Source organism: Alternaria burnsii, assembly GCF_013036055.1.
Source record: "Alternaria burnsii strain CBS107.38 chromosome Unknown 750, whole genome shotgun sequence".
In the NCBI taxonomy this organism is placed as follows: domain Eukaryota; kingdom Fungi; phylum Ascomycota; class Dothideomycetes; order Pleosporales; family Pleosporaceae; genus Alternaria; species Alternaria burnsii.
In genome coordinates this window covers 1,072,321-1,087,261 of record NW_024066108.1, presented here as the reverse complement: position 1 = coordinate 1,087,261, position 14,941 = coordinate 1,072,321, and the positions used below count along the sequence as shown (strand labels likewise).

Below are 14,941 nucleotides of genomic sequence, written 5' to 3'. Positions count from 1 at the left end.
AATATACTTTGCCCGCTGTAATGCAGTTCTGGAAAAGTGTGCATAGGACACGTGCTTTATGGATTTTCAATGCATAGAATCCTCGGCAGTTACCAAATAGGTAATGGGCGCCAACGTAGTCACGGATCGGTTGTGTAACTTGAGCCGGCGGTTGGATGGAAGAACCGCAGTGTTAATTACAGGAGGAAGGATACGACCGAGGTATGCCGCGACATCATGGCAGATAGTCTTGGGATCTATGAAGCGAAAGAAGAAAAGGCTAATATAATAGATTGTGTGTTACTGGTCTGGTCGAGTGTTTCAATTAATGAAACGTGCGCATCTTGTCGCTCTGCGAAGGAGGCTTGGAAGCCGTCCTTCATTTTGGGGCAGCCTCACGGAACATGCACGAAGAAGCCGGTACCGAGAAGGCTGTGGCGGTTGCACGAGGTCAGAGGCACTGACTTGTTAATATTCCCGAAGACTCTGGTGGTGCAGACGTTGTATTCGAAGAGGCTGATGCAAGGCGGAAGCGCGAAAGTGATGGTTTGTCACATCCGCCACTAGACGCTTGTGGGGAAAGCTGGACCCCGAACGGGTAAGGGGCGCATGGCTAACGGCGAGCAAGTCGCAATCCCGGCTTCTATCAATCTACATCAATCAATCCACCCATGCCGCCTGTAGTTTGTACATATTAACGACTAACCTTGAATCTCGGCCAGATCACCTTAGTTTCGAAACAACCAATGACGATGCTGCCCACGGTAATCACGCCCTCAGTTAGGCTCACCCTGGCCAGCGCGCGTCTCCCGTACCTGGTTGAAGGCGTAGTTCTGCCGCCTCCAGAAGGCAGTTCCCCAGGTAGTGGCTTGGCTATTGGTCTCAACCCCATACGCGACGGCTTTCGCGAGGCAGTCTAGGATAAAGTCGAGATGTATATAACGCGTCCGCACCCTGGCATAGCTATAGAAGGCACAGCTTTCACTTGCCCTTGTCAAGCTCTCTCATCTTCGACGTGCTGGTAACAAGTCTCCAAGATGAAGACTACTTCTTTCGTTCGAGCGGCTTCGCTGCTATCCTCTCTTTTCGCTCCTGTCGCCATTGCGCAGGAGAAGTTCACCCACGAAGGCACTGGGATTGAGTTCTGGCGCCAGGTAGTCAGTGACTCCCAGACAGCAGGTGGTTTTGAGTGGGGCTGGGTCTTGCCCGGAGAGCCCACAGGCGCCAATGACGAATACATCGGTTACATCAAGGGTTCACTTGAAGCGAACAGGCAGGGATGGTCTGGTGTCAGTCACGCTGGCGGCATGCCCAACTCTCTTCTGCTCGTTGCATGGCCGGAGACCGATGCCGTCAAGACCAAGTTTGTCTGGGCAGGTGGTTATGTTGCTCCTGACGACTACACTGGCAATGCGACTTTGAGCCAGATCTTTCACTCGGTCACCGACACACACTTCGAAATTGTGTACCGATGCGAGCACTGCTGGGTCTGGAACCAAGGCGGTGCTGAAGGCTCTCAACTTCCTACCACCGAAGTCAATGTCATTGGTTGGGCCCAGCACGACAAGATCTACGACGGCACATGGGTCTTCCACAACAAGGGACAGTCTCAATTTGGTGCTCCCACAGCGGATGCAAGGAACGCGAAATACTCTGACTATGTCAAACTGGTAGGTGGCCAGCCTTCTGGTGCACCCACGCCCACCCTGTCGGGCCAGCCATCAGCCACTCCCACTCCCACTCCAACTGCACCAGTCAAGTGCGCCGGATCTCCTGCTCCTTCAGGCTCATTCGATTACATCGTCATCGGTGGTGGTGCTGGAGGTATCCCCGTAGCGGACAAGCTCTCTGAGTCTGGCAAGAGCGTCCTCATGCTTGAGAAGGGACCGCCATCTCTCGCTCGCTTTGGCGGAAAGATGGGCCCTGATTGGGCTACTAGCAACAACCTGACCCGTTTTGACATTCCCGGTCTCTGCAACCAGATCTGGGTTGACTCCGCAGGTGTTGCTTGCACTGACATCGACCAAATGGCTGGTTGTGTTCTTGGTGGAGGTGCTGCTGTCAACGCTGCGCTTTGGTGGAAGCCGGTCGACATCGATTTCGACTACCAATTCCCCGCCGGCTGGAAGTCAGCTGATGTGAAGGGCGCGATCGACCGTGTGTTCAAGCGCATCCCTGGTACCGACACTCCTTCCGTCGACGGCAAGCGTTACAAGCAGGAAGGTTTTGATGTCCTGTCTGGTGCGCTTGGTGCAGATGGCTGGAAGAGCGTCGTTGCAAACAACCAACAGAACCAGAAGAACCGCACATACTCTCACTCTCCGTTTATGTACGACAACGGTCAGAGGCAGGGACCTCTCGGTACCTACATGGTCTCTGCCCTGGCGAGGAAAAACTTTAAGCTCTGGACAAACACCATGGCTCGACGAATCGTTCGCACTGGCGGAGCAGCTACCGGTGTTGAGCTGGAGAGCGGTGTCGGTGGTACTGGTTACTGCGGTACCGTGAACCTCAACCCTGGAGGTCGTGTCATTGTTTCTGGTGGAGCTTTCGGATCCTCAAAGGTTCTCTTCCGCAGTGGCATTGGACCAAAGGATCAGTTGAACGTTGTGAAGAACAGCGCCCTCGATGGCTCGACGATGATCGGAGAGTCTGACTGGATCAACCTCCCCGTCGGCCAAAACCTGAACGATCACGTCAACACTGACCTTGTCATCAAGCACCCCAACATCTCTTTCTACGACTTTTACAAGGCGTGGGATGCCCCTATCGAAGCTGACAAGGACCTGTATCTTGGCAAGCGCTCTGGTATTCTTGCTCAGTCTGCTCCCAACATCGGCCCTCTTGCTTGGGAAGTCATCACTGGAAGTGACGGTATTGACCGATCGATCCAGTGGACTGCTCGCGTTGAAGGCCCTGGCGCCAACGACACTCACCACCTAACCATCAGCCAGTACCTCGGTCATGGCTCTACTTCGCGTGGTACGCTTTCGATCAACGGTGCTCTCAACGTCTATGTCAGCAAAGCACCCTACCTCCAGAACGAAGCCGACACCGGTGTGGTTGTTGCAGGTATCAAGAGCATGATGAAGGCCATCAAAAAGAACCCGGCAATCGAGTTTCAAGTACCTCCTGAGAACATGACGGTTGAGGCATACGTTGCCAGCCTTCCCAAAACCCCAGCTGCCCGTCGCGCCAACCACTGGATTGGTACCGCGAAGATCGGAACCGATAGCGGTCTTACTGGTGGAACCTCTGTCGTAGACTTGAACACTCAGGTGTACGGAACCCAGAACATCCACGTAGTTGATGCTTCTCTATTCCCTGGGTAAGCTTTATTCAAACGTTTTCGATCATGTTCGAACTAACATGACACAGTCACATCTTCACCAACCCTACATCCTATATCGTTGTGCTCGCGGAACATGCCGCTGCTAAGATTCTTGCACTTGGTGCAAGCAGTGGAGGTGGTAAGCCTTCGTCGTCCATGCAGTCATCTGCAGCCTCCGCTAAGCCCACCACCTCGAAGGCGCCAACTAAGTCGTCAACTGTATCCGTAAAGCCGTCATCGACGGCTAAGCCAACTACTATCAAGACATCTACAGCACCAGCGCCTACTCCCACCAAGGTGGCTAACGCCTGGGAACAGTAAGTACTTGGAACATTATCGTCTACAAAACGTTTACTGACATCTCATCAGGTGTGGCGGTAAGGGCTACACAGGTCCAACAGCTTGTGTGAGTGGATACAAGTGCGCGTTCAACAACGACTACTTCTCTCAGTGCATTCCCAACTAAGGGACGCGAAAGTATTTCCTAGCCTCGTTTTGGGACACATTGCATCTGGGGCATCTTCTTTGTACATACTTTAGCTTCAGTGTATACCACTCGCTCTTCCTGCATTTTCCCCTACTGAATACCTGCTCTGTGAACCGGCCTATCAACACGTGTAGCACCTATAGTGACCGATGTGGCATAGCGCACGTGTTATCGTGCCCCACTTCAGTTGATCTTTCGCTATCGCCGTTCCATCTCAACTCAACACCTTTCTGCACACTTTGATCTTTCCGCTGTCGTTGAAAATATTTGTGTAGCTTGGTCTGTAAATATCTTGTGAAAACTTGTACATGCGCAATGTCGTCGAACTGCCCAGCCACCTCTGCCAAGCGCGATGACGCGTCGACAAACGTGACGGAATTGATCCATGGACGACTTCAAAGTAGCCCCAAAGAAGACTGGGATCGATTATTGAGGTGCTGGGGCTATGAGGATTGCGGCGATTGTCACCGGAGTGAAGGTCACTGTGGTTGGTGTGCGATTGTACGTACGCATTTTGTTTATCTTCCGTTCAGCCACGAAGTCATAGCAGACTGTGAGCAGATTCGATCTCATTTATGACCTCCCATAATACCTTCGTATTCTATGGTCCCTTCTGTAGAGGATTTTACGTATCTGGAATGTTGCAAGACAATACTGAACTCTGGCAACAGTCGTCAACATGCCTTCCGCTGCCCACAGATTCCCTGTCAAAAGCGTTCCCTCTCCTCACACCCATCCGCTACGACTCGATATGTGCTCTGCGCTCCGAGCGTTTCGAGCTCCGCACTTCTGGATTAGGCTGTCAAGTATCCACAATTACATTCTTGACGTCCATAGTGACGATCTTCTCTACGCTACTTGGTGTCTTAGTGCTATCCGGTCTCGTAAAATGTATCAAGTTGGCTGGGCTAGGTATTAAAGGAAGCAGAGGCGGTTATGTGATATTTGAGGACGGTAGCGAGGATATCTGGGTGAGAAAGAGTGGGGGATGGGGGATGTGGTGGCGGCGAGTGAGCGGCAAACCGAAAGAGTTCGAGATTGAGGAGGTAGATGAAGGCACCAGAAAGAGGGGGTTCTTCTGGTGGAACACAAGGGATGCTGAGAGGAGGCCGCTGCTCCAGTGATCATACAATACATTATCTTGTCAGGTGCAAGCTGTCTTGGTCGGCATTAGCCGTCCAGTAAGCTTTTTCCAGCTTTCCGATACTCCGCATGGACAACTAACATTTCTCTCACTTCACCTACGCGTTTACTTCGCTGGATACGTCATAACACTGATCTATATGAAACCTTGATCCTCCCGGTTCTCACCTCTTATCTTTAGGTAGACCGACTTTACCTGCTCGCACGAGAATATGCGTCCAAGCTCTGAGGCATCGAGGACATATAAACCATCCAACCGGGGATTCAGCCTTATCTCTCTCAACACCGTACTCCTCCACAAATCCATCGGTTACCCTATTTTCAAACAAAATCTGCCCTGCATTCAACAACAACAACAACCCATCCACAACAGTTCAAACTAGCAATGATGCCTCGATTCCACCAACGCGGACGTCCAGATTCGGTCGCTCCATGGGCGTCGAGCTCGTATGGCGAGATTTACGGTGAAGATCATTTTAGTGAAGCTGCACTTACGCCACCGAGCTCCGATGAGCACCCATTGCCCTCCAAGATCGGTCGTCGCACTGTCGGCCAGATCGTTGAAGCGATCAACCTGTGTATGACATCCTTAAAAGCATTCACCCACGATGACCCAGCCTATTTTCAACTCAATGAGCTCCTCGGTCTCCTCAACAATGAGCATATGGAATCTGTACACAAGGGCGACCATGAATCTGCCCGGACTCACGGCCTCGTGGGTGACTTTCTTCAAGAGTGGTTTGATCACGACCAACAAGACCACGATGAACACCATGACGGATCTCCAGAAGCCAGCGACAACACTCGCAGGATCATGAGGTCTTGCGCGCCCACTGGAATCATTCGTGGATCTTTCGTCAGTGTTGCCTCGGAACTGGGCAATATCCGCTCCCCAGCTAAGAAACTTAACCAGGACGTAGGAGACATGTACGGTCAATACTCGGAGTCCCATGTGCCTCGCCTTCGTTACTCCGAGACTCAGTCTTCACCCTACACAGATGACGTTGTCCCTCTTCTGGTGGGAGACCACATCGCCCCCTCTACTGAACAGGATCGCGGTCAGGGCGCAGAGGGATTTGAGAAGAAGTGGAGCACTCTGAAAACCAATACTGCAGACACGAAGTCAAATACTGCAAATACAGTCCGCTCCCCTCTCTGGATGGAGGAACAGGACTCTCACGGGCATTTGTTCAATGCTCACGCTGTGGACGAGGCGAAAGATCGAGAGGTAGAACAGCGAGTTTCTCCTAAGCTCAAGAGCTTCGACGAGGCCCACCGCCAGCTGCGTGATCAGGACATGCTACCGCCCTACAAGTATGTCGCCGCTGCATCACCAGCTGATGACGCAACCGATAACAAGAAGCCGGCTGTTACTAAACTGCGTCGTATCCAAGAACGCCTCGGTATGGTTCATGACAATCTCAGCAAATCCGAACCTAAGATCATCCCCGTTATCGCTAAGTTAGGCCACCCTATGAAAGCATTCGACGTCAAGACGGCCACTGGCTTTGCATCTCCCCACAATCCCACCGCGCCGGATGATTCTATGGTCGATGGGTTTCTCGAGGTCGCCAACAACAGCTTCACCCGCGAAGAAGCATTTGAGATTCTCCGCATGTGTGGCGCGAATTTGGTTGCGGCTGTCTCCGTGTACCGTAACACCATGGGTCCTGAACATCTTCGACAGATGCTGAGGGCTTGGCTCGCCCCGCTTGAGAACGCCGAATTCAGAACAGCGGCTCGGTTCTATAGGAAGAAGGTCGATAATCAAGGCCAGCCATGGGGTATCTCGTTGGAGAAAGATGTTGGCATTGAGGGAGATGAAGGCCAGCCTACTCCGTCACTTATGAACGTGAGGGAGGCATTTGCGTTCCTTGGTCTGGAATCCTACAACTCGGTTGACTTTGACCTCTTACAGGAGATGTTCGAATATTATCTTTCCTGGGTGGAAGGCTCAGAAGCACGACAGCAGCTTCAACAGGCTTACAACACCGTTTTCCAGCACCAAAACGACAACGATTGCTGGAAGCTGTGTCCTATTCCGTGGACTAAGGCGATGGACGAAGAGCTCATGAAATGGAAGAATGAAGACGCAAAGATTGATTGGTCTGCCATTGCAAACGCACTGGGCCTGACAGTTCCACAGTGTAGGGTCCGCTTCAACGCCCTTGAGCCAGCGAAATCAAGTTCCAGCAAACCAAAGGAGCGCAAGGTCAAAGAACAACATCAGAAAGAAACAATCAAGGCAACTTCCGCCCGCACAACCACACTCAAGCTTGGAGGATGGGGTCCTTCCTCCGGTAGAAACGGGAGCCCAGCTGACTGTCATTACTGTCAAAAGTGTGATATGGAGTATTACGATGATCTCGGCCACGAATGTGAGGCTGATCGAGCTGCATTTGATGGTGACCAGCCTTCATGGGGATCCGTTGCTACACCCACCGATACTCGAGAACCCAAACCCCCTGTTCCTGCTGCCTATACCGTTACATACTGGGCCAGCATCGAATCGGGTGATGAGGAGGTTCACATTCCTGTCAACAGCAGCAACGTCTCTGGTCTCGAAAAGGCCATCGTTGAGGGCAGCGCTGGGATGAAGAAGGTGTGGAAGTGGATCCAGGAGAAGGGTCTCAGTGATAAGGTCGGCCTCCAAGACGCCTTCGATTTGGCCAAAGACATGCACGGCAAAGACGAAGACGAGGAGCTGGTTATCGGAGAGCCTATGCCTGCTGAAGATACCTCATGTGCTTGCAGTGGTAGCTCAGGAGATATCTTCCGAGACTTGTGCAGAGAGTGGGGCATTCCAGAACGTATTCCTCTTTCGCATGATCGCTAAAGGGTCTCCTCCCCCCGCTCGGTTCACGAATCCAAGTGGCAATTTGACAGTCCTCAGCCTGGTTTCATCTAGAGCATTATACTACCAGGCTCTAGTTCCATCACATCATGAAAAGTTTGCTTGCGGTTTGCTTTCTGTTCTTGACTTCTCCTTCATTTCGAGGGCGCATATATGGATGAGCCCACGGTAAAAGACCATGGAGGTGCCACATGATAAAGACTGTGCGATCTACAGGTTTTGCTCTAGCATGAATAGCATGATTAAGTACTCTGGTTAGTGGAATCAACATGTATAATTATTTGTAAACATATCTGTCGGCATTCAGTGATGCATCATGTCCCGGTATCTTTACGCCTAGGTGAGCACCGGACCACTCACACAGAGCTCGCGATGTTTCCAGAAAGTTGCCTGAGATGTATTGTAAGTTACCGCCGGGTGCAGAGACTGTATGCACTGAGTTGTTCATGATGCCCACTAGCCCCACACTCTATCCGCATATTAAAGCCTATGCAGGTTCGTCCGCGACGAACGCATGCTGTGATTGGTATTGCATACTATTTACAACGGCAGTTCAATCTTTCGAAAAGACTCTAAGTTCATAAAGTTTAAAGGGATGACATTAACAACACCCCTCACACAACCATTTCTACACTCTTGCTTCACTGCCAGAGACATCTCACACCATGCGCTCTTCAATCCTTCTCAGCGCATCATTGCTATTCCCTCTTGCCATGAGTGCATGTGAACGCGAATTTCTCGCTGCCTTCACATCACTTTATCTGAACGCACAGACTGTCGGCAATTCATCCCTCCTCACCAACTACATGCTACAAAACTATACCTACTCCGAAAATTTTACTCCCGCCAATCTCTCAGCCCCAACATCCATTTTAAATAAACCGCTTAACAGCACCGATTCGCGCGTCTTTCTAGACCCGTATCTTTGCAGCGCCTTCACCGAGATCATCGTACCGGAGCCAAGCCATCCATATGTCCTTGGCGTGCGCATCGAGGGAAACGGGAAGTACGTAACGAAGATGGAGACTCTGGTTAGTGATGAGGGGGATTGGCTGTTTAACGCTACAGGCACAGCCTACTGGAATAGCAAAGAAAGCTGGACGCCCATCCCCCTCGCAGATCGGGATACCCGCGATGTCATCAAAGCAGCTGGTGATGCGTATTTCAACCGCTTTGGCAATGTCAACATCACTGTTCCCTTTGGCACACCATGTGCCAGGCTCGAGGGAGGTGCGTACACCGACACTAACATGACAAATGGAGAAACGTGTCATCTGGGTCTGCCAAGTAACGTGTATGTTCAGGATCGACGGTATGTGGTTGATGTAGAGATGGGTAGTGTCAATATCTATCTGGGCTTTCCAGGATTGGACAGGGCGAGCGAGACGCCAGCGCCGGATAGCCATACTTTCCGCGTTGAGAAGGGAAAAATTAGATATGTGCATACTATCTCAACATGCGAGCATCCGGGCTGTGGGTTGAATGGCACGTACATACCAATCGGTGGGGGCAAGAAGGGAGCGAGAGGTGTTGCTACTACTAGGCTTCGATCGATGAGACGTGGAATGTAAGAAGGCAACATATCGGTTGAGAACCTGTTGATGTGGCTGCTATCCCCTAGTATCTACTCTATACTCGTACCTTTAGATTCGGTCCCGTGATACTCCACCGTCCCACTACCAAAATACAGCTCCCCAGTAACACTGCAGTTCCAGCAAACACCTGCGCACTCAGATAGCCTCCTCCATTACTTTGTATCAGCGCGCCAGCGATTGGCGGCCCAATAAAAGTGCCCATTCCGACGATCGCGAGGCCTTGACCATTTCTCGTCCCCACCTTACTCATGTCCTTTGTCAGTGTAGTCATCGCAGCCGGGAAGATACCCTGGAAGCCCGCAACGAAGAAGCCATAGCACACAGCCCAAGCGTAAAGACTAGCCTCACTCTTGACAAGAGGCCAGAAGTACAGAACAAAAGCGGAAACGAAACAAAAGGGTATGAGAATATTGTATGGCCCAGTATATTTGTCCGCAAAGTAGGAAGGGACGAGGCGGCCAAGGACACCCACACCGTTCAGCACTAAGAGAACGTTGATGGAGGTACCGTATGGTAAGTCGAGAATATCGACTGCGAAGGAGGAGATATAATAGAAGGCGAAGTACTGTCCGAGGGCGATGAGGAAGACTCCAATTAGGAACACGCTGTACGGCAGCTCTCCGAAAGCACTAAGTTCAAGAACTGGACCAGACTTCCTCGGAGGTAGTCGTGGTTTGAGTAGCGAACAGTAGCATGTCCCTATAGCCAACATCATGAACCCCATCACCCTGACTGTCCAGGGAAAGCCGATTTTAGGAAGAAGCTGTCGCGCGATCGTCGGATATACCAACCCACCGGTCGCGCTACCTGAAGCCATGATTGCCAGCGCCACACTCCGGTTCTTCGCAAAGTATGTGCTGACGAGTCCCAGGACGGGAGCAAACTGCATACCGTTCCCAAGTCCATTCATGACACCCTGCGCAAGGAAGAATTGCCAGTACTTTGTACATAGACTGGTCATAAACATTCCTAGACATGAAACGAGCATACCAGGTATGACAGACCAGTAGAAGTACCCCGCGTCAAACAGCCGACCTGTCAACATGCCTAGCGAGAAATGTCCCAGCATTTGGAAGCTCCCAATCCAGGATACAGCTGATGGCTCGAGGCCTAGATCGAGTGTGTAGTGCTGTTGAAAGACCCCGAATGTCGCAATCATGCCCCATGTGTTGAATATTACGAAGTGACCCATGAATGCCTGTATCCAAGCTTTGGTCCCTCCGTCGGGCGGTGGTCCAGGGTCGATGACGGACGCATTTGAACGAGCGGTAATGGTCTTTGCAAGCCCAATGACCGATTTCTTTGTACGAGACGCTTGAGAAACGTGTGTTGGTATCCTTGCAATCTCCTCCTCTTCATTTCGCGACGCCGTTCTTGAAGGTACTTTTATTGATGCATATGATGCGTCATGGTTGCGTTCGGTGTGCGCTTGTCCGAACTCCGATGTTGTTCCGTTCTCGATATCGCGATTGGTATCCATGTTATTGTGGAAACAGATATTAGCAGCTGCCCGAATAGCGAGAGATACCGAAAGGCAGAACTCCCAAGACGTGATGTGGCTGGTGAGTGGATATTCGAAAGAAACCCATCCTTCGGTGTTTTATCCGACGGTCAACCGTCTTTTCCACATATCATCCCCACTCGCCGGCCGCGGAAGCTAGCTGAGCTCCGATACTCCCTTCGGACTGGGTACTGAATCCATCTGCACGATGTGTGCTAGATGTCCAATCGCGAAGCTTCGCCTGGGAAGATGGGGAAAGCTCATGGTCGCTTCCCCAAAATTCGGCGTTCTCACCGCATTGGTAATCTACACGCTAGGCCATGTTTGGAGTCGTGCTGTCGATCTTTGAACTAGCGCCCGCCGGCTCTCACAAAATGTTGCCGTACAACACCACAATCTACATCATGTTATTGGTAAGCATCGTATTACATACCGTCAAGGTGTTGGCGCCTACTTTTCCGCAAGAGATTCTAAGTTTGTTCATGCACTTGAGTATCTAGTCAGTGCTACTGGACCTGCGTTCACCTTGTTTGACCGCTTGACCTTCTGCTTGCGATATTGCCACTAGATAAGCAACTTTATCCGACATGACACGTGCCCGGCTATCAAAACATGAGGCAATCTGCATACTTAGATGGATAGTTCAATATAGGCTGAACGGACACGGTAGTAGCAGTGATAATAGTACCTGCGTATTGAATCTTTGGAATGATAGGAACAAATGTGTATGGAGAGGGCTTCGCTGTTTAAAAGATGCACCAGCGACGACTTGCATCACCGACAGCGATATGAAGCTAGATACAAGCTCCTGAAAGCGCACCGGTTTTGATGAATACGTTTTCATCCGCACTACCATGTCTACGCTCTCCTAAACAGGCCTTCAAACTACTCATTGGACAAAAATGGACACGTTTCAAGTAAAGATATACTTTAGCATCCTCGCATATATGTTACAGAACTTGAAACATCTTATGGATGATGATTACGCTCTGATAAACACCCTTTTTTAAGTTCCCTTGAACTCAAGAACCAAGGTGGAGGACTAGGAGAGAAGAAGAGGGAGAATAGTCAGCAGTCCACAGAGCAGTTTGATATTTTGACGGAAACGAGACAGTAGCATATGTTGGTCTTCAGAACATACACCGGGTCGCAGTGTGATACATGTGACTCTGATGGAATGGAATTCGATGATGTACATCTCTCCAAACATGCTACAGATTCCCTCAGTTTATGCCTTCGAATGCTCCTCAAACAGCTTTTTCTGCTTCTCCCACTCCTTCCTAAGCTTTTTCACCCTTCCTTTCGCCACATCAGCACCATCTTTATCCTTGGTCGGCAAACCATCCTCATCCCACGCACTGTACTCCTCCGTCCTGAACATATCCTTTGGGTTGATCTTAGCTTGTTCTGCAAGCTTAGCCTTCTTCTCTGCCTCTTCACGTTCGCGCTTTAGCTTCGCTTCGGCCTTCTGGCGAGCGATTTCCTCTTTCTGGGAACGCGCTGCTTGCAACTCGGCATCGACGGGGCGGACCATGGCGGGAGCGTTCTCGCGATCCTCAAGGTAGATACCAAGATCCCAAAGGTAGGTGTCACGTAGCTGATCGCACAAGTCGAGGTAGTCCTTTGCCGGCGCTTGCTTCTTCGCCAGATTTTGTAGGGATTCTTGGAATGTTGAAAGTACTTCGGCGTATGGGAGTGCTTCGATGTCTTGCTGCTTTGCGGGGGTGTGCTGTTCGATGATTGAGTCCAGCTTTTCGTTGAGGTCACCAGCGATAGCATGTTGTCGGACCTGATCGCGTTCTCGCGAGACAGCGTATACGTGCTCCTTGGCAGCAGCAGGAATATCAATGCCAGCCCAGCCAATACCGCCGTCCCATGGGTCGGCTGAACCGTCCAAACCAAATACCCGGACCATTCGAGTGATGTAGCGAGCGACGTCGAAGGACACGTCATCGGACAGTCCAGCCTTATCGGCTGAATTGTAGTCTGTGATAAGACTAGATATGGCACGCATAGCTGTAGGCGTGTCGAAAGAGTCGGCTAGCGCACTAGATTGAGTGTCAGTGGGAACTGTAGAGATTACTGAGATTTGAGCCTCACCTGTGAACCTTCTCTTTCGCAACTTCAAAAGACTTCTTAACTTTCTCGTCTTCGGCGCCTGTTGAGCTGATATTTGGGTGAACCTCAAGATCGCGAATCTTGTAGAAGAAGTTTGTCACATAGCTCTCCCATGATGAACCCGACTTTCGCATATCCGGCGTGATCTCGATACCGTCATGCCAGCCTCCAAGGAGGAAGATGATACGCAAACTTCGGGCATTCCAATCGCCGCGGCTTAAGGCCTCTCGAATAGTCGTGAAGTTCTTTAAGCTCTTTGACATCTTGGATCCTGAGATGGACAGATGACCCATATGAAGGAAGTAGTTTACCCACTGAGCACCGCCGTCTTTTTGCCAGTAGGCCTCTGATTGTGCAAGCTCGTTATCGTGATGGGGAAAGCAGAGATCGATACCTCCACTGTGGATGTCCATCTGTTCGCCCAATACGGCTGAAGCCATGACAGAGCACTCGATATGCCATCCTGGTCGACCAGGACCCCATGGACTCTTCCACGCTGGCTCTCCCGGTTTGGAAGACTTCCATAGAGCAAAGTCGGAGTCGTTGCGCTTTTCAGATGTCTTGACTGTTGACAACGCACCTTCGCCATCTGCTTGCAGATTTGTGTCACCCCTGTTCCATGGTTCAAGACGTGCGTAGTGGTTACCCTTTCTCTTCTCGAAACTCTCAATGTCGAAGTAGACAGATCCATCCGATGTGCTGTAGGCCATTCCGTTCTTGATGATCTTATCTACGAAAGCAACGATGTCGTCACCGTACTCAGTGACACGAGTGACAACATCTGGGTCCAAAACATTGAGTGCGCGCATATCCTCATTGAAGCGAGCCTCGTACTTCTTGGTGAGTGTTGTGAAGACTGAGTGATCACTGGCGTCGATAGTTGAGCCATAGAGTGAGTCAAGGTATGGTAACAGGACGTCCTCGGCGCCAGCATAGAAGATCTCAATATCTTCGGGTGTAATCTTCGATGGAGCAAGCAGTGATGTTACTGCTGTGCTGGCTGTTCGAAGATGCATCTTGATCTTCGCCTCCTTGTCACCTGGCGGGCCAACGCCGTCGACAGACTTGCCTTGGATAACGTTGGCATACTTCTCTGCAGAATCGCTGTTGAAGCTGCCAATGGTAACGTCCGGATTGAGTAAGGGTAGGTTCTTCTTAACATATGCATCGAAGGCTTTGATAGTAGTGTTGATAACTTCCTCCGTCACCTTTGGGTTATCGGCCTTAAACTTTCCAAGGAGATATTGCTGGCGCCCGCGCAGAATGATCTTGTCGTCAACGTCAGTGATGTTCTGGACGAACTTCAGTTTGTAGCCGTAGTAGTGAGCAAGAATTCTCCGTAGGATGTCGTTTGTGACGTAGTTTCGAGCATGCCCCAAGTGCGCATCGTCGTAGACTGTAGGACCGCAGCTATACCACTTCACTTCCTTGCCTTCGGGATCGATGGGTACGAAGTCATTCTTGGATCTGGTCAAAGAGTTCCAGACTTTCAATTTAGCTGGACTTGAGCCTTCGGGTTGCTTCCATGGAGGTTGGGTGCGCGCCGGTGTTGCCATGTTGGCTGCTAGCCTTGGCGATATCTGACTTCGATATATTTGGCTGCAGTTGGTTTTCGAAAGTAGAAGTGGGGAAGGCGATTTGATGGTGCGGGACAAGGACCGGAAAGCAAGTACCATCAATGTGGCGGTAAACGGAACTGTAAGGAGTGACAAGGAAGTAGTACTTGTAGTGAGGCCAGGTGTTAGTTCAGATGCGGCTTACGGTGAGTCAGTAAGTGAAGTTCTGGTCACGTCTTGTTGGTGGTGTCTCGATGAGCAATAAGAATCCCTGTCGTAAAAGCCTTGGCGCTCCCCTCCAATGGCAATCTCGAAAGCTCCCCGCTGAATATCTTTTTGTTCTGGAGCTCCGAGTCGCGATCGCATCATCTCCACAT

The 14,941-nt window shown here is 50.9% G+C and overlaps 5 protein-coding genes across 5 annotated transcripts; 3 read left to right on the top strand and 2 right to left on the bottom strand.

The window, feature by feature from the left end:
- Window positions 1-1,016: 1,016 nt before the first annotated feature.
- GT037_001761 (cellobiose dehydrogenase) lies at window positions 1,017-3,776 on the top strand (the record flags this gene model as incomplete). The annotated part of the gene is made up of 3 exons (XM_038926808.1): window positions 1,017-3,307; window positions 3,358-3,627; window positions 3,680-3,776. The coding sequence occupies 3 exons, from the start codon at window positions 1,017-1,019 to the stop codon at window positions 3,774-3,776; spliced, it is 2,658 nt and encodes an 885-aa protein (XP_038790100.1).
- Window positions 3,777-5,328: 1,552 nt separating this feature from the next.
- Window positions 5,329-7,776, top strand: GT037_001760 (uncharacterized protein; the record flags this gene model as incomplete). The annotated part of the gene is made up of 1 exon (XM_038926807.1): window positions 5,329-7,776. One exon carries the CDS (start codon window positions 5,329-5,331, stop codon window positions 7,774-7,776), a length of 2,448 nt encoding a protein of 815 aa, XP_038790099.1.
- Window positions 7,777-8,459: 683 nt separating this feature from the next.
- Window positions 8,460-9,365, top strand: GT037_001759 (uncharacterized protein; the record flags this gene model as incomplete). Its single annotated transcript, XM_038926806.1, has 1 exon — window positions 8,460-9,365. One exon carries the CDS (start codon window positions 8,460-8,462, stop codon window positions 9,363-9,365), a length of 906 nt encoding a protein of 301 aa, XP_038790098.1.
- A 58-nt stretch (window positions 9,366-9,423) lies between these two features.
- GT037_001758 (mfs general substrate transporter) lies at window positions 9,424-10,869 on the bottom strand (the record flags this gene model as incomplete). Its single annotated transcript, XM_038926805.1, has 1 exon — window positions 9,424-10,869. The coding sequence occupies one exon, from the start codon at window positions 10,867-10,869 to the stop codon at window positions 9,424-9,426; it is 1,446 nt and encodes a 481-aa protein (XP_038790097.1).
- Window positions 10,870-12,118: 1,249 nt separating this feature from the next.
- GT037_001757 (cysteinyl-trna synthetase) lies at window positions 12,119-14,564 on the bottom strand (the record flags this gene model as incomplete). Its single annotated transcript, XM_038926804.1, has 2 exons — window positions 12,119-12,938; window positions 12,991-14,564. The coding sequence occupies 2 exons, from the start codon at window positions 14,562-14,564 to the stop codon at window positions 12,119-12,121; spliced, it is 2,394 nt and encodes a 797-aa protein (XP_038790096.1).
- Window positions 14,565-14,941: the final 377 nt, after the last annotated feature.